The sequence below is a fragment of the Marasmius oreades genome, chromosome 1 (assembly GCF_018924745.1).
Source record: "Marasmius oreades isolate 03SP1 chromosome 1, whole genome shotgun sequence".
Classification (NCBI taxonomy): domain Eukaryota; kingdom Fungi; phylum Basidiomycota; class Agaricomycetes; order Agaricales; family Marasmiaceae; genus Marasmius; species Marasmius oreades.
Genome location: NC_057323.1, coordinates 3704691 through 3728962, shown reverse-complemented (window position 1 = coordinate 3728962; position 24272 = coordinate 3704691). Strand labels below are relative to the sequence as shown.

Sequence of the window (24272 nt, the reverse complement as noted above, 5' to 3'; positions counted from 1 at the left end):
GTGACTGTTTCAAAAGTTACAGTCCTCTTTTCCTCCCATGTCTTTCCTCGGTGGTGCACGGTCTTCACCTTCTGGTGGTATCAACAATGACAAGATTGAAATGGCAATAACTGAGTATGTTTACTAGTTATCGAGCTCAGATATCTCTCTCATTTCCAATAGGCTAGACACTGTCACCGACTTTTTCAACCGCATGGTCTCGTCAGTATTTTGCTGCCTTTTTTCGTCTAAAAAGCCAAAGATTTTGACTATCGTCGTAGGACATGTCACAGTAAATGCATAAGTGGACGATACACCGACCCGGATTTGAACAAGGGAGAAATTGTCTGCATTGACAGATGCGTCGCAAAGTACAACGAGGTGCAGAAGAAAGTTGGCGAGAAGATACAAAACAGAGGAGCGGCTGCGGGCGGTAACACCGGGGGGAGCTTCTTATAGAGTATGTTATGGTTCTAATGCACACCTCGCATGGACTGGATGTGATTTCATTTGAGACGACGAACTCGACCTATTCTACCTCGCACAGCCTCAGCTACCAACAACTGACACCGATCAAAAGCAAACGAAATAACGCGGATACAGGGGGAGGAATCATGCTTTGAAATCTGGGAAGCACTCGGCCAGTACCTTGCTGTGTCTGTCTTGCGAGTGCTGTTCGAGCCTAAGGGTGAAATATTATTTCCACGACCTGTCCTGGACAACAACTTTGTGATACTCACGCAGGCTGACGGGTAGTGACAAACTGACTTATTTTTAGTGTACCGAAGAATCGTACAAGTCGAAGGACAGTACTCACAAAAGCCTGTTTGCAAATTGTACAGACTATACTCTTCGCGGCCTCGTTTGTTTTCATCTGACTTTTGGATCCCTTTGAGGCATTTTTGTCAGTATTTCGTTCGCGTTTTTGTGCGGCTTTGGCTCCCTAGAACGACTTTCTGAAGACTAGTCAGATGAGAGAGAAATGAATACGATCATACGTTTCCCATCTGTTGCAACAGAATGCAAATAAGAACTGACAAAAAAACTTGGAAGATGAACGTGCACCAAGTGCAGCGAATGGAGGCAGCGAATGGAGGCTGTGTAACTTATCGGATCGCGACTTAACACCCGGACCGCCCGGCAACGCAATCGATCACAAAATTACTTATCACATTAAAGTACTGCCAGTCTCACTACTGTCTCACAGGCCGCTAGCTTTTGGTACCATGTCCGCCACTCTAGAAAAAGCCAGAGACACCGTTGCAGACCTTGTCAAGCTTGATATTCTCTCAGCTACGACTCCGGCCTTCGACAATGATATCACCCGGAAGCAAATAGCGAGAACATTCATTTGTGCGTTCATTTCAAAGACAAACCTTCAATAACTGATGTTGTTCTAGCGGACACAATAACAGGTTTTTCTTGGGTCTCAATCACCTAACTTGCCACTCTGAATACTTGACTCCAAGTGCCAACAAAAGAAATGTACGCATATGCAACACTTTCCTCGTTGGGTGACGACGTATACCACGAACCTACAACTCTGTCAGTATCTCCAGGTCTTCTCAGAAGACCTTTCTCGCTCCTAACGATCGGTAATTTCTAGGGAATTAGAGGCACACATCGCCAAAATAACCGGCAAAGAGGCTGGCCTCTTCATGCCATCCGGAACTGCCTCAAACCAAATAGCGCTGCGTTCCCACCTCAAACAACCACCATATGCAGTTCTGTGTGACCACAGGGCTCATATATACAAGTGAGTGATGTATTCACTCAAAAATCGATCTATACGTACAATCTCCATGTTTTTGATTTAGATATGAAGCAGGAGGTGCTGGCTTTCATTCGGGTGCTGCAGTGACGCCTTTGATTCCTAAGAATGGCGAGTAATTCTGACTTTCTGATCATTTGTTTATTCAATCGATCGTTTACAGGCCATCATATCACCCTCGACGAAGTCAAAGCCGGCATGATCTACGGACCCGATGTTCACTTGTAATCCTCGTCGAGCTGTAATATGGGGAATCACTTACCAATTGCTTACACAGTGCTCCCACCGAAGTTGTCGCGCTCGAAAACACTCTCAACGGAACAATCTTTCCTCAGGAAGAGGTTATTGCTATCTCTAATTTTGTGCATTCCAAGGGCGTGAAAATGCACTTGGATGGCGCCAGGATCTGGCATGTTGCTGCAGAAACTGGGACCTCACTCGAAGAGCTCTCTCGTCCGTTCGACTCAGTAAGCCTGTGTTTCAGCAAGGGCCTAGGTAATTTTGCCGTTACCCTGTGAACCCGCAGATTTTCATCGTCACGGACAGGTGCACCCATCGGATCTTGTCTTGTTGGGACCAGGGAATTCATTTCGAGGGCACGCCGACTTCGTAAACTATTTGGTGGTGGCATGCGTCAGACAGGTATTCTTGCGGGGTCAGCCGCATATGCTTTGACCCAGAACTTCCCACTCCTTCCGCGTGTCCATGCTCTAACACGGAAGCTAGAGAAGGGTCTCGAAGAAATCGGTGTAGGCATCACTAGTCGAGCAGAAACGTGCATGGTAAGGGGCTTGAAACTATCGAACTCCTCAGTCTCATCTTCTATTTGCAAGGTATTCTACGACGCTTACAGTATCGGGACGGACTACGACGAAATCGCGGAGAGAGCGAGTAAACTTTCTGACCCCTTACATCTTGGAGGGTCCCGACTGGTGGTTCACATTCAAACGTCTGAGCAAGCGGTTGACGATTTTCTTGCGCTTATCGCGGAGATTGCTAAGGAGAAGAAAGACGCTGGATTTGTGAAACCTACTACTCAGGCAAACGGTCTCGTGAGGGACGTGTATGTGAGACGATCCAATTAAGAGTTGTTATTCTACATAGGAATCAAAACGATACAGTGTTGTTCACGGCCGGAACATGCTTCAACCTTTCCCAACATATCGCTGCTTCTCATATTCTTTCCACAGTGCTTTGAGAATAGCTTTCTCACCCACGTCGGTAATCGATGCCATCAGTGCATCCCTGTTGAACTCATTCATCATGTTGCACAAGGAATAAAGGCCTGGTGTTAAAGCCCTCCTAATTACGGAGGGAATAACACAAAGAGGGTCATTGGACGCTTGGATGTATGCCTTCAAAACATACGCAGCGTGCTTGGAAAAAGGTTGCGCGAGCGACTCTGCTTTCTGATATTCGGTCGAGGAGCCATAGTATTTGACTGCCGTTTTTGTCGATAGGGATACTAGTAGTCTAGCGAGAGACTTTGCCTCCTCTGGGCCAGGTGGTTGTCGCACATTCATCCACATTGGCAGAGTGTTGGAGACCACTTCAGTCTGTTTGCCGCCAAGATTGGGTCTCGGGGTGCGCATAGTCATGACCAGGAGCTGGAGGACCGCCGTTAAATGGGGGAGAGAGAAGACCACCAAATCGCGGCGAAGTCGAATCAAGGCATTGCATATTGAGCATATGGCTGTGAAGATTTCGATACTGGTCCCTGGGTCATGTTTGTCCGACCTTGATAAGATCCGCGTAAGTAGGGACCATATCCCTCCTAAGTCTGCAAGCCTAAGAGCGGCGGGCTGCACAAACTACTGTCAAATAGTCTGAATTATTGTTATTGGTTTAGATGTACTTACACGATCACGGCATCTCTGAGATAGAAAACGAAGAACATTCAAACGAACGATGGTTGTACCTTGATGGAACGAGCCACGATCGTTGAAGGCATTAATGCAGGCCGTGGTGAATAATTGTGTGGGTAGAAGTGTGCCTGACGAAAATTGAGGTCAGAGGATTCGAGAAATGAGAAAGCATTTGCACATACTTCTCGGGGGATCTTGCAAGAGGACAATAGCGACGTTCAAAATAAACCGCAAATCGTTCTCTGGCCCCTTAGTTAACGCAGCTACCAGCAAGTTAAGTGAATGTTCGAAGATCTCTCCGGGAAGGTCGTGGATAAGAGACGACAAATCGTCCTCTAGCACTCTGATGATATTCGATCGATCTCCGACGGTAAAAGACCGTTCTATCCATCGAGAAAGTTCCACATACATCGCTAGTGTTAGCTCCAGATGCGCGTGACGATTGTTAGTGCACCATCGCGTTTCCTCAGTAACGAGGGCGAAGACAGTTTCGCAAAGATCCTTCCACAGGTTCACAGAGCCAAGTGATGGGGGAAGGTTAGAGATAATCTTCCATAATTGTGGACTCATCATAGGTATGGTTGAATCTGGCAGTGTGTGTTAGAATACATATTATCCCTGGTGGTTTGACACACCTTCGACATCCAACCATCGACCCAAAATTAAGAAATGATGCCACACTTGTAAGGATAACAGTTGGGTGCTTAGGCTATCAATAGCCACGTTGACGCTGAAGACTTGGAGACGGGGTTCAAGTGTCCTTGCCAGGTGGTCGAAAAGTCCTTGGAGTGCGAATGTGACAGATTGGGGGAAGCTACCGTGTTTGTGAATACAGCACTGTCGTCAACAATCGAAACAGAGACGAACTCATTGACATTGTATTCCTTTTGTAAAATCACTATGAAACGCTCAAAGCATTTCAAACGAATTATGTGAACGGGATCCAGTAGATTGAGAGAGCAGGAATGTATGACAGAATCGAGTTTGGCGGGATCTTGACGGGAGTTCTTGAGTATGGCTCTATCGATAGTAATTTCCTGAGTTAGTGCTAACAGAGTGATTATATGAATATTATGAATGCACCTTAGGCACGTCTCCCCGAGATTTAGAGTCGCGAAAAGTAGTTCTTGAGAGTTGGAGACTGTTGGATTTTCCTGCAGGCTTTCAAGCATCTGAATCGCGTCCTGAACAGAGATGAATGCACACATCGCATAACAACGAAGCGTCAAAACGTACAGGGTATTCGTAGGGCCCAAGGTTCGTCATAAGGCGGTTGACAAGCATGCGTAGAGTATAAACTGATTGGATGGCAGCCGGCTCAAGGGACCCTTTTCGCAAACATAAAAGCTTGTCTAAGCGGTGCGCCCGATAGATTAGTGCAAGTTTTAGACTTCGGGGGATATAGTCGACCGGAAAAACGAGAGTGGCATCAAAGACAGAGATGAGTTGTCTTTGAATGTCCTCCTGCAAGACATCCCTATCGTTATCCAGGGGACTTGTGTTTCGATCAATAGTTCCGAGCAGAATACCTAACCGTTTGAGTGAACGATTAACCGGCGTTGTAGTTCGTAATCCGATGCTCTTACCTCGCAGGTTTGAGAGCTCCCAGAACTCAGCTGAGGAAAAGCATTGGGATATAAGCATCCTCATTGCGGTACTTTCTTCCGAGCCTACAGTGAATCGGGGCATCAAGAAGAGATGCGCAAATATTTCGAGGTGCTCCTCGGAGGCACGAGCGCTATCAAGGAGATCAGAATGTTATCTCAGTGGGATGCTCTAAACGCACTCCAGGATAGGAAGCCACCTCTGCGTCAGCATGTGAAGCAACCTCAAATCATCTAAAGCCATCAATGAATCCCTCGGAAAGTCGAGGACTGACGCCAAAACGCCGTCAAGTTCGGATGACTTCGACGTCAAACAGTTAAGCAAAAATTGCCGAACCTAATTCTTTCATCACAAACGCAAATTCACCCGGTCAAGGACGCCACTTACAAGTTCTAACCGTAATTCGGGTAAGTGGTAGGCCTTCGAGTTGAGAATTGAAACAATCTCAGGACGGAAATGATCGTGATGAACCAGACCGTTCTGTAACGCCGATGCGTGGTGCATCTGAAGTGCAGCCACAATCACAATCTCATCTGACCAAACGTTGTCACCCTCGAGATCGCCCGGGGTTGTGGATAATGCACTGGTCATCAATTTCAATAACGCGTTGGATAGAACTTTTGAGAAGTTCTCCAAGAGTGAGATGAACTCTGCCCTCGACGATTTCGGTAAAGAATCCAATGAGAGCGAAGATATGATAGCGACTGCTATACGACCCGAGATGGAAATGATGGACGCCAGGAAACGACGCAGCGGTAAGTTAGCGGAGTCATCGCCGTGCAATTGCCGATTATTTTCGTGGCACTCTCTGTTATGTTTGTCCTTATCCAACAAATTGTAGCTATCCCAAAGCTCTGAGATAGAGCCAATAATGAAACGTGCGATCTCGACCGTCTGACTCGGAGTTGAATGGTCGTGAACCTTTCTTGACAGACTTGTGAGATGGGAAGGATGGAGGACACAACTACTTAAAGAGATATCGTGAAGGTCACGACAACGTGAGGGGTCTGTTGAATGCTGGATAGAGTGGACCGCTCTAAAAAGATTCGTGATATAACTGTCCATCGTTCGTGTTTTGATATGGTACTCGAGTATCATTTCCAACAGTGAGGGTGTTGAAGGACTTGGTATTTGTAGCTACGTTCAGGCACCAATGTCAGCGAGCAAATTTCATGTGAGATGTATGAGAGGCATACCAGCAATAATCTTGAGAGAATATCCGACAATACAGGTCCGATAAATATATAATCGATTCGGGTAACTGCTGATAAGCTTTTGATGATTGGATCAACCAGTTGGGAGTCTATGAGGATCAAGTCTGTATAGGAAAGCATAACACACAAAATCGGACCTTACCTTGCTCGCTGAGCACTAGCTCTGCTAAAGCGAAATTAACGATCTCCCTCAGGATTGGGTTACTGTCGTCTTTACTACCGACCCACAGGTTTTCTTGAACCACAACATCCAGAAGGGACGCTGTGCAAGTCCATACGAGGTGACGGGAGCTCGATTGCCTAAGAATTGTTTGGCATGATCCAAGAAATCTAAATCCGGCAGCACGAAACTCCTTATTTGAATCCCGATTTGCGGTCTGGCTGAATAGGACTCCACGAAACCTCCTCGTTGTCTGTATATAGAAAGCGAAGAACACAGGTAACGTGGGGACGACGGTCTCGGGATCAAGCCTCGCGAGACTGTCGAGGAAGAAATGTTCCAGTTTGTTATCTCGCAAAACGTCCAGATTGAATAGAGATTCCAGTCCTCCAAGTTGTATGGCACGATGAAGGTCGGTGGGTACTTGTGAAATGACAACGGTCCAGTTGGAAAGATGATTCTGTATGAAGTGTGTGCATATCTAGATTGGAGGATTAAGCCCACAATAGAATTAGAGATGTACGTGAAGACATACCTTCTTCTTTAGAGCGGTAGCTAGTAAGGCCCGCCGATAGGAGGTCATTATGTATTGTCCGATTGTGAGGATGTCGTCCTCGAGGCCGCCGCCTCTCAAGAACTGAAGCAGTGAACTGAAGCACTCGAGGAGATACTCTATGGTTATCTTTTGCGCAGAGAGTGGCCAGATAATCTCTATGCATCTCCGAAACATGGAAGTGGTTGAGATTTCCTGGAGGTCCTTCAAGTAGGAAATGACGATAGGAGCAAACGCGACGCGGTTCAGTAGAGAAGGGAGCCAATGTCCTGAATCGCTGCTAGAGATAACATCGTGCAATAGAGTCCAGTACTGACTATCAAAGAGCGTTTCAGCTGTACTAACGGGGGATATTCAGGACCGCTGAAAAGAACAACGAGATAAGAAGCTGACCAGAACGTTTGCTAAATTGCGTCAAAATCCAGTCTGCAATCGCCTCTCCCTTTCGTGGCGCATAGAAAGACCTATCATCCCAAGCTTGGCGCGCTAACTGTATCTTTAAGGGGTCATCTGGATTTGTTTTGAGGGCCCGAATGAAGTACTGAGATGACTGCATGGCTGACAGGGTGTGTGAATTATTTTTTTCGCTTGCCCACCGCCGTGCTCGGCGTCGCCCTCGGTTGGTACCTCATTATTACTTACAGCCAGGTGGGCGGGGTGAGACTTTTGGATTTTGTTTCTCTTTTGCTCCTATACTCTATCGTCGGCTTTTATATCCTTGCCTTGCATTTTGTCGTCTCTTTCCAGCTCTCGAGACTCTCTTCAGCGACGGCGGCAGCGACATTGATACCATTTTGTGTCAATACCCTCCTATTATCCACATACCCTCCCCATAGCCCTCTCTAGCCCCTTTCTCATGGATGTCTACACCACTTCTTTCGCTTATCCACGCCGGTCGCGACATTCAAGTTCCCCTTCTGCTTCCCTCGATTTCATTGGTCCCAACGAGCTCAGGTCCTCTCAAAAAGACCCATCTTTCTCTAACCTACAATCCCAGTTGAATAATGGCGTCCTTTCTCAAGACGATTCTACCACTCTAGAGAGTGCCGACCAGGTCTCAAAGCTCATCATGATGGCTATGTCTCTTCATGGCTGTCATATCTCTTCTTTCCCCTCCGATCAGGGCTGGAATTTTCATCTTACTGGTGCTTACCAGCAAGTTATGCCAGCAAGGGGCATGATTCTTAAGGAGTGTCCCGTACAGGTGCGATTAACTTAGTCTATTTGCCGCATCTTTTCCTGACGTTCTTCATAAAAGCATCGCGCTGCTATTAAAGTTACGCGTTCTGAGATCCTCGACTCCCCTTCTTCGAAGCCTGCTTTGAAGCCCGACGTCAGGCGCCGTCTAGACGACATTGCTTCACAAGCTTTGGCACATATTGCAGTCGTCAACAGTCCCCATTCTCTTTCCACTCGAACCCCTCCAGATGGAATCAGTAGCAGCGCTGGTTGGTCGGGTCTCGAAACTGAGCGGATATGCGAGCTTGTCATTACTGGGCCTGGTGATTCTGTTGACTTGGCTAGAGTCCGGCTGCTGGTCATGCTGGATGAGCTCGTGAGTTCGGATAGACCCTAGTCTTACCCATCTTTCTAATTATCTATTGCCGTAGAGTGGCCTTCATTCCGAGATGTGTGAAATCGACTATAAACTCCATACTATCATCGCCGGCCGGAAACGCAGTGTTTTACAGTCTATTCAAGAGGAAACCGCCACCAATATCTACCTCCCTTCTCCTGTGCAAGGGCTCGTTGGGCCTGACGTTCTTGCGTCTCCAAATGCCATCCCAAGAAACAACGGCGCTATATGGATCACTGGCGAATTTTTCGGAGTCCAACGAGCGAGGGATATGTTGTATCAGGTATCCGCCACCAAGGTAAGTAGTTCTTTTCCCTTTGAGCCTTTGCTCATTTTCCTCAGAGCAAGTCCATCATATCGAGAGATACCGCTATTTTACCACGGAAACTTGATTGGATGGTTCTGGACAGAGCTGAAGATTTGAAGAGCATCATGAACGATAATGCCACCTTTATCAACTTTCCACCTTTAGGAAGTTCCACCAGCTTGATTACCGTCTATGGTGATCACCGCGTCAACATCCAGCGGACCATACGCTCTATTATGCAACTGGTCAGTGAATCGTGTGTTCTCACTCACTTTGTCACTCACTTTCTGTAAATATAGGCGTGCAATTATTATGTCGGTTCGTTTTGGTTACTCCCCATACAGTTCAACGCGTTATTACCCCCAGCCAACCTTAACGCCAACCAAGTCTCCACACTTATGAGACAGATTTCTGTTGCTACGGGCGCTGAAGTTGTTTTCAAAAGCATGTGCTTTGAACTTCATGGTCTGGAGCATGAAGTACGAGCAGCCGTCAGTATGATCATGGAGTTGGATATAATCAAGGTGCGTATTGGTGTTGCGTGGCATGATTCATTTGATGCTCAACTTCCATTTCAGGCATTTCACCATGAAATTCGGTTCCAGATCGAACTGTCAAACGAACATCGAGAGTTCATCAGCGGAAAGAAGAATGGAAAAATCAACAAGATCATGCAGACTACAAACGTCAAGATCAAATTCGAGACTTTCAACGACCACAACTTCCTCATCGACATTGCCGGACCGGATAACTCTGTTCTCCATGGATTGACCTTGTTGCAGGAGGAATTGCCAGCCGAAATATCGTTCCATGTTCCTGAATCTTACCACAAGCGCATTATTGGCGTCGGTGGAAGAAGCATCCAGCGAATCATGAAGAAGTACGGGGTATATGTCAAATTTTCAAACGCAGAAGAATTTGCCGCTCTGGGAGGGTATAACGACAATGATGACAATGTCGTCGCGAGAACACCTGCGAAGAACGCTATGAATTTAGAAAATCTGAAGCAGTCGGTGATGGAACTCGTCAATTCCAAGGTAAGTGCGATCCTGTGTTAGGTGCTAATGAGCTGATATCTGGTACATAGGACAAGGACTTCGTGAATGAAACCCTCTGCATTCCTCGACGCTATCACCGCACTCTCCTCGGGGAGAAGAGTATCTTCATCCGTGATATTGAAACAAAGACAAACTCCAGTGTACGGTTCCCGGATAAAGAAACCGCCTCTGATGTTGTGACGATCTATGGACCGGAAAGTCAAGTTCAGATTGCTGCCGCAATGCTCTTAGTGAGTCGATCACACAACTTCAACTTCTCTGCAATTTAAGCTCATTTGGCCGGTAAGGACCATGTTCCATTTGAAGCAGACATGGCAGTCCCCCGAGCTGGAAATTCCGAGATTACTCGGATCTGCTCCTCTCCCGAGTTCGGTAGTCTAGCTGAGCGTGTCAAAAGAGAATTGCAAGTTTCTATATCGCCCAACTTCCACACTCCCTCTCTCAATAACGGTGCACTCGGAGCAGACACTCTAACAGACTATTCGTTCAAGTTTCGTTGCCAGCGCAGCAATAGCGATTTCCTAGTTACTGCCCGAGAAATGCTTGAGCAATTCCTCATCAATCACAACATCCGCGTCTTTCCTTCCCCCACATCACATACACACAAACGGGGTGATTCCTTTGCAGAAGCTTTTCCCCACTTCGATAGCAAGCTTCTTTCCACAGCTAAGACACATCACGGTTCGTCGCTTTGTTGCTCTTCTGATATAGCTAACAAACACCACTCTAGAATCGGCAGACTTCGGGCGTCCTATGCATGACCCTGATCGTAGGTTGCGCTTAGCGGCCTCTTCTCCTGACGTCAAAGCCCTCTTTAATGCTCCGGGAGGTTTTATCTACGAACAAGATGACAATACCGCCCCCTATATTCCGGGGACCTCTGACTATTGGTCCCCGCTTCCACCGATCGTACGTTACCAACATTCCTTCGCTGTCTAGTCGTAGTCTAATATGTCTTTACCAGGGATCGAGTATTCCCACTCGGACTAGGCATACTGAGGATTCTATCAAGCGTGGCTCAGACTCTCTGCTTGAGGCTAAGCTGAAAGAACAGATATCCAAGCCGCGGACCGCATCAAACCGCGCGCAATCATTGGACTTGACCTATTCTCTTTCCCGCATTACGGAATCAGCTTCCGGCTTCGCTGTTCCAGACTCTCCTACTAACTCCAATGGGGAGAATGGAGGGAACTCAAGTCCAACGTCTGCAACCGCGCCATCATTTCCGAGCGTTTATGGGACTCGCTCCGCAGTGATTGGCACCTCTGCGCAAAGGTCAGCGAGAACATACGATGACGATGCCACCGACGAGGTCGTGCGAGTGATGCACAACCTGGGGCTCTGATTGTTGGAAAATCGACGGATTCTTGTTGAAAATATATTGCCGGACAACATCCGCAAAATCAACGAGTGAGGTGGAACGTTGTAAAAAATCGTGGTCCTATTTTCTCCGTTCATTATCACTGTTCCTAGTAACTCCATCTTACTCCCAACTCTCTATCTTGATATCACATCGATGAGGCGTTTGTAATCGGTATTCAGTCTATCAGTCGCAGTCTCAAAGTATCGTTTACTCTGTACATTTTCTTTGCAATGTTGACTATCAAAACTATCCGTAACACCTCAGTAATAGAAGCACATGTGTATTGTCCGTGAACGGGAGGTGTGAATAACATTAGGAGTATCATGAGTCGCATTGCAACCCTCATAAATTACTGCGTTGTGATCCAGGGCATTTCGTACAGCACGAAGTCGTAGAATTCTTGTTCCATAAGCGATTGGTATTCGCCAATGAATTCTTCACCTCCTCCTTGCGTTTGTGCCGCTTTGGATCGAGATCTGAGGTACGAGAAGTGGGACTGCAAAGTATGGAACGTCTTTTTGGTCGATTTGACGTCAGGCTACCGGGTAAAGTGGTCAAAGGCATGTCGGAAGCGTTAGAATCAGTTCTAACCTTGATAACGACCCCGATGTAATTTGCCGGTAACCCATAACGGAGCACGCTTTCAACAAAGAGGCGAATAACTTTGAGATGTACGAGGATTTGGAAGGACTCTGAGAAATTTGTCCGTGTTAAGTGAAGTAATTCCGTCTGCTTTGGATTTAGCAACGGATAAGCAATCCTTTGAACTGAGAACACATGCCCAAAGCTCCTTTTCTGTCGTATCGGCAGTTTCTAGTTCCTGTCTCTGCTTAGTAATTACATCCTCAGAATACACGAAGTCCCGCAAGATGAACCTAGAGATGTGGGTCAGTAGTGAGATTATTTCATCGACAGTGATCGCACACACTTGTTTTCTCGACACTGCTGAGAAAAGTCGTCGTGTACACGCCGGAATATGACCACGCTGTATAGGTTGTATTCGTCATCTGAAGTGATTAAACTGTTGCTCAAATGAGCTGCGAGGTTAATTAGTAGGGAAAGATTCGTACTTTGATGACCTTGGGACTACCATGGATGCTAATCGTTCATATGTAATGTTCCAGGTCTTCACAGAATTCCTTCGGGATAATTTCAAGTGAATCGATCATCATCTATTCACGCAGTCAAACCCACTTTGGAACAGCGACGAGAACGGTTTCAAGATACTCTGAATCTTGGATGAAATCATCTTTAGATACGACTTCAGCCAACGAGCGAACAGACAGGTTTCCCCTGCGGAGGGACACTCAATTGCATGGTCGATCTTATTATGCGGAATATACGTACGTCTTCTTGCGTTGCATCTGAACTAGTGAGCCTTTGACAAGATTGTAATTGGTGAGCTTCGATTTCATCGCGTTGTCTATAGAGGTCATCTCCTACAGAGACAATATCAGCTCCAATTGATAGAGATATAAGGAGTCGACCTTATTCAGGGTGTCTACCAAATCTCTCAAACTTTTCTGCACCCCATATCGACCTTCATTCCAATTCAAGTTCCCCAGAAGATAGTCATCCACGCTCATTTCATTTACCAGTATATGTTGGGAGAGTTTAGTGGGATCATTGTTAAGTAGGTTGCGTAGTGTGTCGACCATCTTGGCAACAGTATTGGTGAAGAAGGTGTCTTGTTTAGGTAGTTCTTCAGAAAGAGATACGAGGGAATCGAGCGTCCCAGTCTGAACATCAATATTCTTCAGCGAAGAGACAAGTAATAGGGTGACGGTATGACCTTGAATGACGGAATCGACAGTTCATGGAGTGAAGTTGGAGAGAAGGATTTAGACTGTTGCGCTAGTTTGGAAGACAATTCCTGAGCGAGGCATTCCGTATCACCGTTCAAAGGTACAGAAATCAACCAGGTGCTGTGTTCTGCAGGCATCTGTCGTTAAGTCGTCGGAGTTGGGACGAGGCAGGAGAACTGAGCCGCTAGCGCTTGTTTGTGATTTGTTCATTCACGACCCAGATGGTCCTTCCACGCCTCGGATCCCTACACCTGGCTAAGAGGTTCACCCATTCAAGTTCAAGGAGTGCACCGTATCTACTTTTTCCGCTACAGCTACAAGAACTTCTCAACCGCGAAGAAAATGTGAAGGTGCTTGATGCGACCTGGTTCATGCCAAATTCTCCAAGAAACGGACGCGAAGAATTCCTTGCGAAACACATCCCGAAAGCTCAGTTTTTGGATCTCGACGCGGTATGAAGGACATCTCTCTCTCTGCTTTAATGTGTGTCATTACTTCCTTTGTCTGATCAGGTCGCGAGTCCTCATCCCCTCGGGTTGAAGCACATGTTACCGTCAGAGGCTACGTTCGCGACAGCTTGTGGTGAGTATTTACGCTACATTCAAGGTCACTTGTTGTTCACCTTCTCTTCAAGAAAGCTTCGGTATTCGCGCAAACACTCATGTAGTAATGTCTGTCGTCGTTCTCAACCATTACTCAAACCTTGACTTGTTACTAGTTACGACACACATGGCGTCTTCTCTTCTCCCCGAGCCTTATATATGTTCCGAAGCTTTGGGCATTCCAACTCGAGCATTCTTAACGGCGGTTTACCTTTCTGGGAAGTGGAGGGACTATCGACAGAGAGTGGACAAGAGCAGCAGCCACATACAACCCACTATTCCAAACCTTCCCTCGATACGAGCTCTGTGCGAAGTGAGTATCTTCCTCAACTTGGTCTTCCTTCCTGACTTTTGAATTCTTGCAAGGCTATGAACAAGTAGTCGAAAACGCGGAGCACGATCCGTCGTCTCAGCATGCAGAGGTTGTTCTTGACGCGAGGTCGCGGGGACGGTACGCATCTCCAGTTTGACCGTGCATACATGGACTGATACAGAACGCAGCTATCTTGGAACGGATCCCGAGCCTCGACCCGGACTCTCATCTGGTCACATTCCAAACTCGATCGCTCTTCCTTTTCACGTGTTTTTGCAAACACACGAGGGACCAACAAGCTACACGACCGTTCGATCCACCGCCGATATTCGAAGGGCGTTAAACGAAGCGGTCGGTTCTTCACAAGCGGAGTCCATCATTAACGGACAGAAATCAGTTGTAACCACCTGCGGTAGCGGCATGACGGCTGGCGTTCTATGGCTTGGTTTAAAACTATTGGGGGCACCGAAAGTCGGGTTATACGATGAGGTGAGGATAAGTATTACAATAATTAACATGCTCTATCAACTCCCTCTACAGTCATGGACTGGGTATGCCTTGAGACCGACTAGCAAGATAGTCAAGGATAGGTGAACTGGTCCCAACCTCGACGCGATACGTGTAAGAAGGGTATGTCGTTCATACGGATTATATACCCTATATCCAGTCTACCACGGTGTTTTCTTGACTTTTGCATGGAATTGTTGTTTCAAGTCTGCAGACAGTCAGCCAGGACCTCTTCCATAAATGGTGGCCTTCTAGTGTCATCAAACTTCCCTCGAACGTATGCGGCTGAAGGAAATGTAAAAAGAGGTCAGTGCTTTTAGATTGACAACGTCGGCCTGTAGGAAAGAAACGTACGGCGGCCAGTATACTGTATTTCGATACGGTGAAGTTTCTCCTTTTTGTATATGGCCAACATCCAACTTTTGGTACAAGATGATTCGTCACTTCTCAACAACACCGGAGGACGTGATGGTGACTTACCCTTCCAACATAAGAGTATTGTAACCCTTCTGGGAGAATTCCGACAGTAACTGTTGACGTGCAAATATGATGGCGTTTCGTGTCACTGAACGCAACTTCGCACTATTGCTGCTGACTTCGAAAACAAAGCTCCTGTGGATATTTCGATCTTGAATCTTCATGATATTCAAGTCTGGTATTTTGGAGGTGAGCATAGCTGCTGCGGAGAGGCGTTTGGTATTACCTTCATCTCCGTGGTACATTAAGACGGGCTCGACGCTTCTTCTTTTCACCACCTCCCATGCAGATTCTTTCGGTCGAAGTCCGAAAATGATGCCCATTCGATGACAGGACAGACAGTTGCAGTAATCCCCCCCCCATTCCTTTTAACTTGCAACGGCAAAGCCTGCGGAATCACCGCGGAACCCGAAGCCAGTACCGTGGTGGTGGCCGGGGCAACCGAGATATCTAGCTGCGGAAGGAGAAGAACAGACTACTGAATTGATCTCCTCACAGCGCTTCCAATCTAACATACAGCTCAAAGCCACCGGGTGGTCCGGGTGGATTGTGATCGAGAGTTGATCGCGATTGTTCATTGCTGCGATCTATCCGAAAAGAGGTACATACATAATCGTCTCAACAGCCCTAGCTATCATACTTAGAAAGCATGGAGGAGGCCAAATGTGATGAGAATCATCGCTATGGCACTCGGAATACTCGTGCGCCCAGTCAGCTTCTCGGCGACGCCATTTTTTCCGCTCGTACCACTACCGCTACTTCCATTGCTGCTTGCTTGAAGCTGTGCAGGTTGACAGCCAGAACTAGGTTGAGCATTTGTGGAAGAGTTGGAAAGCGTTACATCGGCACACTAGGGACGTTGGAAGGGTCAGTGACGAGGGCATGAAGAACGAAGCCAGAAAATCAGACCTGGAATAATTTACCGTCGTCGGCAGCAAATAGAACCTTGGCAAACGAGCGTCAGAAGATTTCCACATGGATTCAAGAAGTCACTTACTTGAAGCGTAACATTCTGCCCATCCTGGAGACCGAGGGCTGTCGCATTGCTCTGTGTCAGGCTAAACGGCATACAAAAAGTCCCTTCTCCAGTGTTCTTGGTGAAGGCAGTGACTTGCGTAAAGTTGTCGAACGACGTAGGGTTGGGAGTGTTGGCCAGGAGAACCGTTACTGGGGATACCCGTTGATTTGGAGCGAGAAGGAGATTTCTGATACTCACCGACCCAGCTGGGATGTTCAGACACCAGAGATATGTAGCTGTCGGTCAAGGAGAGCTGAGTCCTGTTGCTTGCCGGAGTGGTGTAACCATCTATGATATTTTCAAATGAGAACCGCAGTGAGGCTGAAGGAAGATACGGACCGCAAAAGTTTGGTTCTTGATCCTCGTTGAATGGTCCTCGCGGTGAAGGGAATTGAAGCTGGAAGTGTGCTGTTGTCAAAAGCAGAAGAGAGAGTTGAAGGGCGATCTGAAAGAACATGACGCGATGTAATTCTGAAGAGGCATCTAATTTCCAGTTAAATAATATATTGTCGCGTATAAAAACTTTTTTGTTTGAGAGCCTATTTTTAGCAGTGGGAGCCGTCGGTAGGCTCCTGAGAATCGTTATTATACACAAATAGCCAATTACAAGAATGCAGTGACGAAGACTACAAACAACGAGAACAAGGCCGAGAACGCCGCAACAGGAGTGTTAGCATTTGAGCCGTTCGAAGAGGAAGATCCACTGCCGTGACTACTTTGAGTCTGATTTGTACAGGACGGGACAGTGGCATTGTTTGCCAACGTCAGATCTGCACACTAAAGCCAAAATAAGCTATCAGCAACAGTTTGAGACAGGGGTCTAACCTGGTACAGATTGCCATCTCCTCCCAAGTAAACGATCTAGTATGAAGACTAAGATTATCGTACATTCGTGCAACAACTGATCACCACCAACCTGGATAGTGACGTTTGTACCCTCCTGCACTCCGGCAATGCCAGTCGAATTGAGGTCCAGAGGAATGCAAAAGGTTCCTGCACTGGGTTGCCGAGCGTAGTTACGGACAAGTTGCTGCTGCCCACCGGCGTTGTTGAAGGCTTCCCAAGTATTGGCATTCTGGGAGGTAGACAGAAGCACTCCGACTGTGCATAGTATCTTAACATCTCCTCGTAGATATATTCAAGAGTCGCGTACTCACCAACAAAATTCTCGTGGCCACTACTGATCGAGATCATTCCGCCAGAAAGCGGGAATGCTGTCCTGTTGTTGACCGCGTCTGTGTATCCACCTATAAAATCGATAAGCCAATGACTCCCCGCGCACTTGACACGAAGCCATACCGCAAAAATCGATTTCTTTCTGAGCTACAAAAGCTCCACGGGGATCCGGGAACTGCAGTCGGAAATGAGCCCTGACTGCAGAGGTGCAGAACGCAAGAAGGAAAGCAAACGGAGTGAAGGGCATTGCCAGAATTACGATCGAAGGAACTGTACTTGCATGGTTTATAAACCAAGAGGAAAAAACTTTTTCATCTCGGACATTCGCTTGGCGCTTGCAAGTGCCAAGTTCTGGTAGATCGTGTCGATAGCGACCGCTCGGCAGTAAGTATAGCAGTACTATCATCTCGAGACTGTGAAACACTGTTTTATACTTACAATACACATATGTACACTTCGTTGACTCGCAAGTTCACATGCATGGGATTCAGTGCAATATGCCATGTCCGCCAATATTTCCCATACGGCCAAAAAGCATTTCTCCAGCACCCATGCCCAGAATAATCGATATGATGTAGGCGGCTTGGAACGTCCTTGTAGAAACAAAGTATGTGAAAACAGCAAAAACGGTAGACATCGAGGCTTACATCACGGATAACATGAGAATATAGCCCAAGAGGGCCTGAACAGCGTAAAGTAACCCACGAGGAATGTCGTGAGTAAGGATGAACGGCGGGAGAGTCCGAGAAAACGTTGTTGTTCTGAGCGGCTTGGAAGATTGCTCCTCAACTGAATCGATAACAGGACCAGACGCGCAGCATTTCTCCGACGAGGCTTCGGAGGATTCGTTCTTTTTCTCGGTCCCTGTGATGACCAGAATGCTAAAAGAACGAGGTAGTGAACAATACAGTTTGAAGATTGGTTGGTCCATAGTACTAGTGCTCACCGGTTTCGCCAATACGCTTCCATCACAGCCCGTATACCGGAAAGCCAACGCTCTAGGAGGCATACAACTACCAATCCAATGCAGGCACCCGCAATCGCCCCCGACGATTTAGGTTGCCACGACTGTAAAAGCAGGGTGTCACTCGAGCTGTTGAAATGTAACCAAGGAGTCATCATGGACATCATTGAGATGCCCCCAGAGGAACCTTGTCCCATATCCATGGTGCGGTGTGTGGAAGAGCAGTTTCCGTGACATGAGCTCCTATATGATATTATGTGGCGTGACCATTTCCATAAACAGCAAAGTGGTCCACGCGGAGAACCAGACACTAGCAAGGTATCGATACACCGTCGATACCCCGTCATGTCACTCTTATTCCCTTAGAAAGTGAATTGATACTGGTTTGTCCATTTGAAAGACTGCTAGAGGCTTTTTTGGATCGTTGAACACACTTAATAATGGCGTCATTATCATTCAAGAGTCAATAGCGCAGGTATATAATCAGCTCTTTCAGTCCTCCCGCTCTTCATCACCTTTTGAATCCTCGTCGCCTAAGAATGTACCGTGCTTCGCTGGCAAGAGTCGGTCGTCCCATTGCTTTTTCTCTCATTCGGTCTGCGAGATATGTTCAGCCAAGAATTTCCGCCGTCCGTCTTCAGTCGACTCAAACCCCGCCCCTCACATCATCTCGGAAAAGTGATGTTCAGACTGATTGGAATGTCAGAATAATTACCTACGACCAATTGAAGCCCAAGACGCAAAGTCCGAGTCCAGTTAGTGGAATCTGTTCTAACATTCTGTGGATGACTTCAAACTCTTTGCAGAGCGCTTTCTTAATTGACGTTCGTGAACCCGACGAAGTCATACAAGGGATGATTCCGTCTGCGGTCAACCTTCCCCTTTCTGTGCTCAGCGAGTCTTTACAGACCTCTGCGGAAGATTTTAAGCAGAAGCACGGTTTTCCGAAACCTCAAAAGAATCAGGAAATCACATTCTATTGTAGGAGTGGCAAGAGAAGCGCAACGGCAAGCGATATCGCAAAACGCAATGGATACACCGTGTGGGTTCGGTGGATAATTAATGGTCCCTTCTGGTTGCTGAATCATTTTTCTCTCTAGTATCTGCAATTACGAAGGCTCTTGGTTGGAGTGGGTGTCCAAGGAAGGAAAGAATTAGATACACTCTATACTCACTCATCTGCAAATCTTGTCTGATATCACATAAAATTTCTGAGTTGCCAGCCATAGAGTACTAGGTTAAATCGCTCGACAGTTAGGGTATAACTTCACTGGTCCAAGGGTGTTCAGGAGGCTTGAATATCAGGCACGTTATTACGCCTATTAGGGTTCAAACGTTCAAAACGCGGTCCCTGGGCTCCGACTCCCTACGCGGCACATCATTTTTAACTACATCGACATCGACATGGCCTCTGCAGCTTCTCGCTTTCTCCCCCGTCTCGCCCTTTTTGCGCACCATTCAAAACCACTTTATCGGACAACGCGTTTCTCTTTAAACAAACTATCACTTCATCCTCAAAAACGCTGCCTAGCTACACCACCGCCCCACATCAACGTCAGGTTGGCTTCGCTTCTAGCTCAAGCTGACTCTGGCTCGTCAATTGAATTCAATCCAATAGCGAATTATCAACTGCAGATTATGACAGGTTATCGGACGAAGTTATGGACACCTTAGTCGAAGATTTAGAGAGAATACTCGACGAGCATGGCAATCCCAAATATGAGATTGATTACCACGTACGTGCATTTTGGACCTCTTAGAGCGTCTGATAGTAACTCCACTTCACAAGAGTGGTGTTCTTACATTGAAACTCGGAGAGCAAGGAACCTATGTGATAAACAAACAACCACCCAATAAGCAGATATGGTTGTCTTCCCCCTTCAGGTACGTCGTACAATTGTTTTGGCCTAGATCAACATTCCAATGTGGTTTTTTATAGTGGACCGAAAAGGTACGATTATTCGCAAGAAGGAGATAAATGGACATATTCCAGAGACAAACGGTCACTAGGGCGGCTTTTGAATGAAGAGTTGAGCAACGCATTCAAACAGCATATCCACTTGAACGTTCCTTAGATTTGATTATGTTCATTAAGGCAGGAATCTCAGGAACTGCGGGATAATGAGTCCATGCCGTATGTCTATTATCTGAGATGAGATGGGCCGTTCAGATAAATAAGTACCAGCAATGCACGCCATCAATGATATCGTTGGCAGGGATTGAGAAATGGTAAGATGCTGTTGAGTAAAATACAGATGCACGAAAGATGAGTATAGGTGTCGAGTAACGACGTATGCAATGAAGAGATGAAGATAACAACCTATTTTCAAAGCGGAGTGTCAGAGAGCTTCACATTTGGCAAATATGGAAACGAACCAAAGTGAACGTCTTCCTAGTCTCAATTCGGGCGACTATCTTTTGATCATCGATGAGGCCTTTCCTTGTCGTCGTCCGTCAATTCCTGTCTTCTTGATAGAAACAAGGAGCCAAGTAATCTGGTGGTTGAAACGAGAATAACCGTGATTGAGCCATTGCAGGTGACTGGAAACCGCTAAAGCTCGAGTACCTGTTGGTTTCTTCATATCTCGCTTTCACTGCTTCGACCTCGAAGAGAACATTACTCCCTGAGGTTTCCAGTGGCAGCTTAAAACTTCCCGATGGGTAGACAGTGGGACCGAGTGGTGACGCGGCGGCCACAGACTGCGAGGGGAATTCGTTATCTCCACGAGTGTATTGTAGCAAATGTGCCATCCTCTGAGAAGGTTGTGCCTCGTGTAAGAGTTGCTGGCTGAAGAGTTGTCGATGTCGGTGCAAGGTGTGTAACTCGTAGAGAAAGCTGTTAGTATCCTTGTAAGGGGAGTCGACAGTGGCTGAATTAGAGACATCTTGTTCTAGCTCATCAAAATCCTCTTCGTCGTCGTCGCAATCATAACCTGGTCGGGTCGGTTGCGAAGTGTGGTCTGATGAATCAGGGAGAAGTCGTCGACGTTTTGCGGTTGGTAGGATCACGTCAAGAGAGCCAGTCATCGGGAAATTTGAAGTCAAAAGAAGGGGAGAGTGCGGTCTGGGTCGTTTGAGCATAGCAAGGGAACTCTGTGATAGCGAGGAGGCGGTGGTTTTGAGGTAACGGTCAGAAAGAGCCGAGGGCATTGTGATTAATAACACGTGACCGTCAAATCGGTGCACGACTCAGGGAGTCAGGACTGGCAAAGGTTCGTCGCCTTCCACAGCACCTAATAATACTATACGGCAAACGAAGTCGAGCGCTGGCGACCTAGTTCAAGTGTTCAAAATGGCCGACGAAATGGACGTTTTTGCTGCAATGGGCATATCAGGTTTTGGTACGACCGTCCAAAAGCGACAGCTTGATCCTGCAAGGTTCGACAAAAACAAGCGTGCTCAGGTAAGCTTTTGTATCCATATTCATCAACCAGTTCATATATCGTCCATCCAGTCGTCATTGATATCCGAACGCGAACCAGATAAAGCGCTGTCCATTTCAGAGAAGGAGGGAAAGGTAGTGGAAAAGAGCGGCACTCCAAACGAATCGCCGGGGGTCAGTGACGGCGAGGGCGAGCCCGTCTATGACCCATCGGATGAAGAGGATTCGTACAACGACGGAGAACAATTTCCTATCACCCATGAACTTATCTTACAAGACCATACCAAGGTCGTTACAGCGTTGGCGTTGGATCCATCAGGCGCTAGGCTAGCCTCTGGCTCCCACGACTACGATTGCAAGCTATGGGATTTTGGTGGGATGAATTCGGATTGTAAACCGTTCAAAAGTTGGGAACCTGCTGGGAGTTACCATGTACGGTCATTTCTTTATCGTGTTGAGAATGAAATCCAACAGGTATTGGTCAGATACATGACATGAAATACTCCATCGACGGTCAGAAGTTTCTCGTCGTATCTGGAACTTTACAACCCAAGCTATACGATAGGGAAGGAGAGGAATTGTATGTCGCGTTCACTTTTCGCGGAGAATGGGCTCACCTGACTGCTAGGGCTACATTCATCAAAGGTGATCCCTATATTCGCGATATGAAACATACCTCGTGAGTGTGCATACTTGACTCCTTCCTATCTTTTGACTGTTTTCACAATCTATGAAGTGGTCATGTAGGAGAGGTTACCTCTTGTTGTTGGCACCCGAAAGATCCGCAGCTCTTTATAACTTCTTCAGCCGACTCTACTATCCGGTAAGTTACACCTGTCATCAAACATCGCACTCCCAATTTACCTGTGTCCAATCAGCATTTGGGATGTCGAGAATAAGCGTAAACAAAAATCGGTCATTGTTGTGAAGTCCAAGGAGAGAGGTGCACGGACGAAAATGATGACATGCGCCTACTCTCCTGATGGAGGATTGGTTGCAGGAGGTGCGTGAATGAGACAAATCTTGACTTGAATTTTGACAAAATCATTCAATTAGCATGCTTGGACGGGGCGTTTCATATGTGGAGCACAAGCTCCAATTTCGTGAGGCCGAACTTGTCTATTGAAGGGGCTCATGCAAAAGGAACCGAAACTGGTTCGATACTGTTTTCAGTCGATGGGCGGACAGTGTTAACAAGAGGTGGGGACGATACTGTTAAGTGTAAAGGCGACCTTTCTTCTTTATGAAGCATGCTAATACGCGTTATCGAAAAGTATGGGACGTACGGTCTTTTAAAAAAGCTATTGTCACCCGCACAGACATGGCTACCTTATATCCAAACACGAATGCGGTGTTCAGCCCAGATGAGAGATTTATCGTGACCGGAGCAGGTTCCGCTGCCAAAGGGGGGAAAGGCCGTTTAATATTTTTGAAGAAAGATAGCCTTGAGACTACGAAGGAGCTAGAGGTGAACTCAACACCTGTGAGAGTGGTTTGGCATTCCAAAATCAACCAGGTATGCCGTTTCACTTTCAATCTGTTCCTGCTGCTGACAACACGTTAAGATTGTGACTGGGTTGTCGAGTGGTGAAATATGCGTGCTCTATTCTCCAACCTCATCTCTCAATGGTGCCAAATTGTTGATGAACAAGGGACCCCCACGAAAGATTACTGTCGAAGACATGTCCGATGCATTGGCTGCACCGACGATTCTTACTCCCCATGCCCTCCCGATGTTCCGTGATGGAGACGGTATTGCACGGGGAAGCAAAAGAAAGCGAGACAAGGACAGGATGGACCCGAGAAAGAGTAGACGGCCCGAGCTTCCTGTCACTGGTCCTGGAAAAGGTGGTCGGGTTGGCGCGAGCGCAACACAACATGTAGTCCAGAACCTGGTGAGGGATACGACCCGAGATGAAGATGTGAGTAATTTTATCATCGACTATGAAACATATTGTTGCTCAGATCTTCTGTTCCCTTTGTAGCCCCGCGAAGCCTTGCTCAAGTATGCAAAGCTTGGAGAAGAAGATCCTCAGTGGACTGCAGGTGCGATTTGTTCTGATTTTTCAGGGACACGTGTCCTGCTTATTTGCTTACGCAACTGTACTGATACCGGGCTTCCCCGAACCTTTTTTTTTCTTCAGCATGGCGCATTAACCAACCGAAACCCGTATTCTCAACCCCAAAAGAACACGAAGAAGATAAAGATGAAAATTGAAGCAGAGGAGATTGTTGCTACTGCCTCGAGCAGGCGAACATTGATGATGGTCCCTACGCCAAAGTTTGTATTTGTTTGCTCAGGGTCGGCGATGGTCCTTTCGTTTGCTGGGAAGTCTGCACTCTCCAACGCCTTTTTTAAAACGGATTCACTGACCTTGGATGGTAATAGCCGTATAGTATTAGAGGGGTCTGTGCACGTATTGACCATGTTTAACTTGTAGTTTTGACCAGAATCTGGTCCTGACGAAATTCAAACTCCGACAATTTGACCCTTTATAACTGAGAGTAGCAGACTTGCGCCCACCTTTCAAAAATCTTCCTCCCCCGTTGTCACGCTGGTGACCGTCACACCCATAT

The 24272-nt window shown here is 46.9% G+C and overlaps 15 protein-coding genes across 16 annotated transcripts; 7 read left to right on the top strand and 8 right to left on the bottom strand.

The window, feature by feature from the left end:
• Positions 1 to 15: 15 nt before the first annotated feature.
• On the top strand, positions 16 to 471 carry E1B28_001313 (uncharacterized protein). The gene is made up of 3 exons (XM_043147228.1): positions 16 to 114; positions 163 to 201; positions 261 to 471. Exons 1-3 carry the CDS (start codon positions 38 to 40, stop codon positions 436 to 438), a joined length of 294 nt encoding a protein of 97 aa, XP_043015933.1. The 5' UTR covers positions 16 to 37; the 3' UTR covers positions 439 to 471.
• On the bottom strand, positions 471 to 1070 carry E1B28_001312 (uncharacterized protein). Its single transcript, XM_043147227.1, has 4 exons — positions 978 to 1070; positions 797 to 922; positions 720 to 742; positions 471 to 661 (listed from the first exon to the last, which is right to left on the bottom strand). The coding sequence occupies exons 1-4, from the start codon at positions 984 to 986 to the stop codon at positions 592 to 594; spliced, it is 228 nt and encodes a 75-aa protein (XP_043015932.1). The 5' UTR covers positions 987 to 1070; the 3' UTR covers positions 471 to 591.
• A 65-nt stretch (positions 1071 to 1135) lies between these two features.
• E1B28_001311 (uncharacterized protein) lies at positions 1136 to 2871 on the top strand. The gene is made up of 9 exons (XM_043147226.1): positions 1136 to 1332; positions 1380 to 1394; positions 1449 to 1524; positions 1586 to 1735; positions 1797 to 1861; positions 1914 to 1974; positions 2028 to 2245; positions 2297 to 2532; positions 2584 to 2871. Exons 1-9 carry the CDS (start codon positions 1206 to 1208, stop codon positions 2833 to 2835), a joined length of 1200 nt encoding a protein of 399 aa, XP_043015931.1. The 5' UTR covers positions 1136 to 1205; the 3' UTR covers positions 2836 to 2871.
• Positions 2872 to 7718, bottom strand: E1B28_001310 (uncharacterized protein). 2 transcript variants are annotated; one of them, XM_043147225.1, is made up of 14 exons: positions 7541 to 7718; positions 7130 to 7487; positions 6577 to 7075; positions 6417 to 6523; positions 5608 to 6357; positions 5402 to 5556; positions 5202 to 5353; positions 4852 to 5144; positions 4699 to 4799; positions 4483 to 4635; positions 4251 to 4429; positions 3798 to 4202; positions 3610 to 3743; positions 2872 to 3552 (listed from the first exon to the last, which is right to left on the bottom strand). In XM_043147225.1, the coding sequence occupies exons 2-14, from the start codon at positions 7322 to 7324 to the stop codon at positions 2896 to 2898; spliced, it is 3780 nt and encodes a 1259-aa protein (XP_043015930.1). In that variant the 5' UTR covers positions 7325 to 7487; positions 7541 to 7718; the 3' UTR covers positions 2872 to 2895. The 2 variants fall into 2 exon arrangements, with proteins under 2 accessions (XP_043015930.1, XP_043015929.1); XM_043147224.1 differs by having other exon boundaries at positions 7130 to 7482.
• Positions 7719 to 8003: 285 nt separating this feature from the next.
• Positions 8004 to 11433, top strand: E1B28_001309 (uncharacterized protein; the record flags this gene model as incomplete). Its single annotated transcript, XM_043147223.1, has 10 exons — positions 8004 to 8351; positions 8406 to 8702; positions 8758 to 9021; positions 9066 to 9275; positions 9330 to 9554; positions 9609 to 10067; positions 10118 to 10318; positions 10376 to 10769; positions 10819 to 10997; positions 11053 to 11433. 10 exons carry the CDS (start codon positions 8004 to 8006, stop codon positions 11431 to 11433), a joined length of 2958 nt encoding a protein of 985 aa, XP_043015928.1.
• Positions 11434 to 11800: 367 nt separating this feature from the next.
• Positions 11801 to 13420, bottom strand: E1B28_001308 (uncharacterized protein; the record flags this gene model as incomplete). The annotated part of the gene is made up of 9 exons (XM_043147222.1): positions 13244 to 13420; positions 12939 to 13190; positions 12799 to 12890; positions 12646 to 12744; positions 12522 to 12590; positions 12380 to 12472; positions 12233 to 12326; positions 12043 to 12180; positions 11801 to 11989 (listed from the first exon to the last, which is right to left on the bottom strand). Exons 1-9 carry the CDS (start codon positions 13391 to 13393, stop codon positions 11801 to 11803), a joined length of 1176 nt encoding a protein of 391 aa, XP_043015927.1. The 5' UTR covers positions 13394 to 13420.
• A 57-nt stretch (positions 13421 to 13477) lies between these two features.
• Positions 13478 to 14794, top strand: E1B28_001307 (uncharacterized protein; the record flags this gene model as incomplete). The annotated part of the gene is made up of 7 exons (XM_043147221.1): positions 13478 to 13708; positions 13769 to 13838; positions 13891 to 13927; positions 13975 to 14171; positions 14225 to 14309; positions 14360 to 14660; positions 14712 to 14794. 7 exons carry the CDS (start codon positions 13478 to 13480, stop codon positions 14763 to 14765), a joined length of 975 nt encoding a protein of 324 aa, XP_043015926.1. The 3' UTR covers positions 14766 to 14794.
• Positions 14795 to 14880: 86 nt separating this feature from the next.
• E1B28_001306 (uncharacterized protein) lies at positions 14881 to 15601 on the bottom strand (the record flags this gene model as incomplete). Its single annotated transcript, XM_043147220.1, has 4 exons — positions 15382 to 15601; positions 15159 to 15330; positions 15033 to 15097; positions 14881 to 14963 (listed from the first exon to the last, which is right to left on the bottom strand). Exons 1-4 carry the CDS (start codon positions 15476 to 15478, stop codon positions 14881 to 14883), a joined length of 417 nt encoding a protein of 138 aa, XP_043015925.1. The 5' UTR covers positions 15479 to 15601.
• Positions 15602 to 15697: 96 nt separating this feature from the next.
• On the bottom strand, positions 15698 to 16637 carry E1B28_001305 (uncharacterized protein). The gene is made up of 4 exons (XM_043147219.1): positions 16513 to 16637; positions 16372 to 16461; positions 16065 to 16322; positions 15698 to 16005 (listed from the first exon to the last, which is right to left on the bottom strand). The coding sequence occupies exons 1-3, from the start codon at positions 16628 to 16630 to the stop codon at positions 16075 to 16077; spliced, it is 456 nt and encodes a 151-aa protein (XP_043015924.1). The 5' UTR covers positions 16631 to 16637; the 3' UTR covers positions 15698 to 16005; positions 16065 to 16074.
• Positions 16638 to 16663: 26 nt separating this feature from the next.
• On the bottom strand, positions 16664 to 17684 carry E1B28_001304 (uncharacterized protein). The gene is made up of 4 exons (XM_043147218.1): positions 17473 to 17684; positions 17331 to 17420; positions 17090 to 17274; positions 16664 to 17034 (listed from the first exon to the last, which is right to left on the bottom strand). The coding sequence occupies exons 1-4, from the start codon at positions 17594 to 17596 to the stop codon at positions 16951 to 16953; spliced, it is 483 nt and encodes a 160-aa protein (XP_043015923.1). The 5' UTR covers positions 17597 to 17684; the 3' UTR covers positions 16664 to 16950.
• Positions 17685 to 17742: 58 nt separating this feature from the next.
• On the bottom strand, positions 17743 to 18533 carry E1B28_001303 (uncharacterized protein). Its single transcript, XM_043147217.1, has 3 exons — positions 18296 to 18533; positions 17997 to 18230; positions 17743 to 17942 (listed from the first exon to the last, which is right to left on the bottom strand). The coding sequence occupies exons 1-3, from the start codon at positions 18514 to 18516 to the stop codon at positions 17837 to 17839; spliced, it is 561 nt and encodes a 186-aa protein (XP_043015922.1). The 5' UTR covers positions 18517 to 18533; the 3' UTR covers positions 17743 to 17836.
• Positions 18534 to 18794: 261 nt separating this feature from the next.
• On the top strand, positions 18795 to 19630 carry E1B28_001302 (uncharacterized protein). The gene is made up of 3 exons (XM_043147216.1): positions 18795 to 19068; positions 19120 to 19355; positions 19414 to 19630. Exons 1-3 carry the CDS (start codon positions 18853 to 18855, stop codon positions 19469 to 19471), a joined length of 510 nt encoding a protein of 169 aa, XP_043015921.1. The 5' UTR covers positions 18795 to 18852; the 3' UTR covers positions 19472 to 19630.
• An 87-nt stretch (positions 19631 to 19717) lies between these two features.
• Positions 19718 to 20388, top strand: E1B28_001301 (uncharacterized protein; the record flags this gene model as incomplete). The annotated part of the gene is made up of 4 exons (XM_043147215.1): positions 19718 to 19872; positions 19932 to 20049; positions 20103 to 20197; positions 20253 to 20388. 4 exons carry the CDS (start codon positions 19718 to 19720, stop codon positions 20386 to 20388), a joined length of 504 nt encoding a protein of 167 aa, XP_043015920.1.
• E1B28_001300 (uncharacterized protein) lies at positions 20269 to 21463 on the bottom strand (the record flags this gene model as incomplete). Its single annotated transcript, XM_043147214.1, has 3 exons — positions 20269 to 20633; positions 20690 to 20808; positions 20880 to 21463. The coding sequence occupies 2 exons, from the start codon at positions 21461 to 21463 to the stop codon at positions 20736 to 20738; spliced, it is 657 nt and encodes a 218-aa protein (XP_043015919.1). The 3' UTR covers positions 20269 to 20633; positions 20690 to 20735.
• A 142-nt stretch (positions 21464 to 21605) lies between these two features.
• On the top strand, positions 21606 to 23913 carry E1B28_001299 (uncharacterized protein; the record flags this gene model as incomplete). Its single annotated transcript, XM_043147213.1, has 11 exons — positions 21606 to 21716; positions 21768 to 22127; positions 22181 to 22275; positions 22324 to 22374; positions 22432 to 22518; positions 22574 to 22698; positions 22752 to 22916; positions 22970 to 23211; positions 23261 to 23617; positions 23681 to 23741; positions 23840 to 23913. The coding sequence occupies 11 exons, from the start codon at positions 21606 to 21608 to the stop codon at positions 23911 to 23913; spliced, it is 1728 nt and encodes a 575-aa protein (XP_043015918.1).
• Positions 23914 to 24272: the final 359 nt, after the last annotated feature.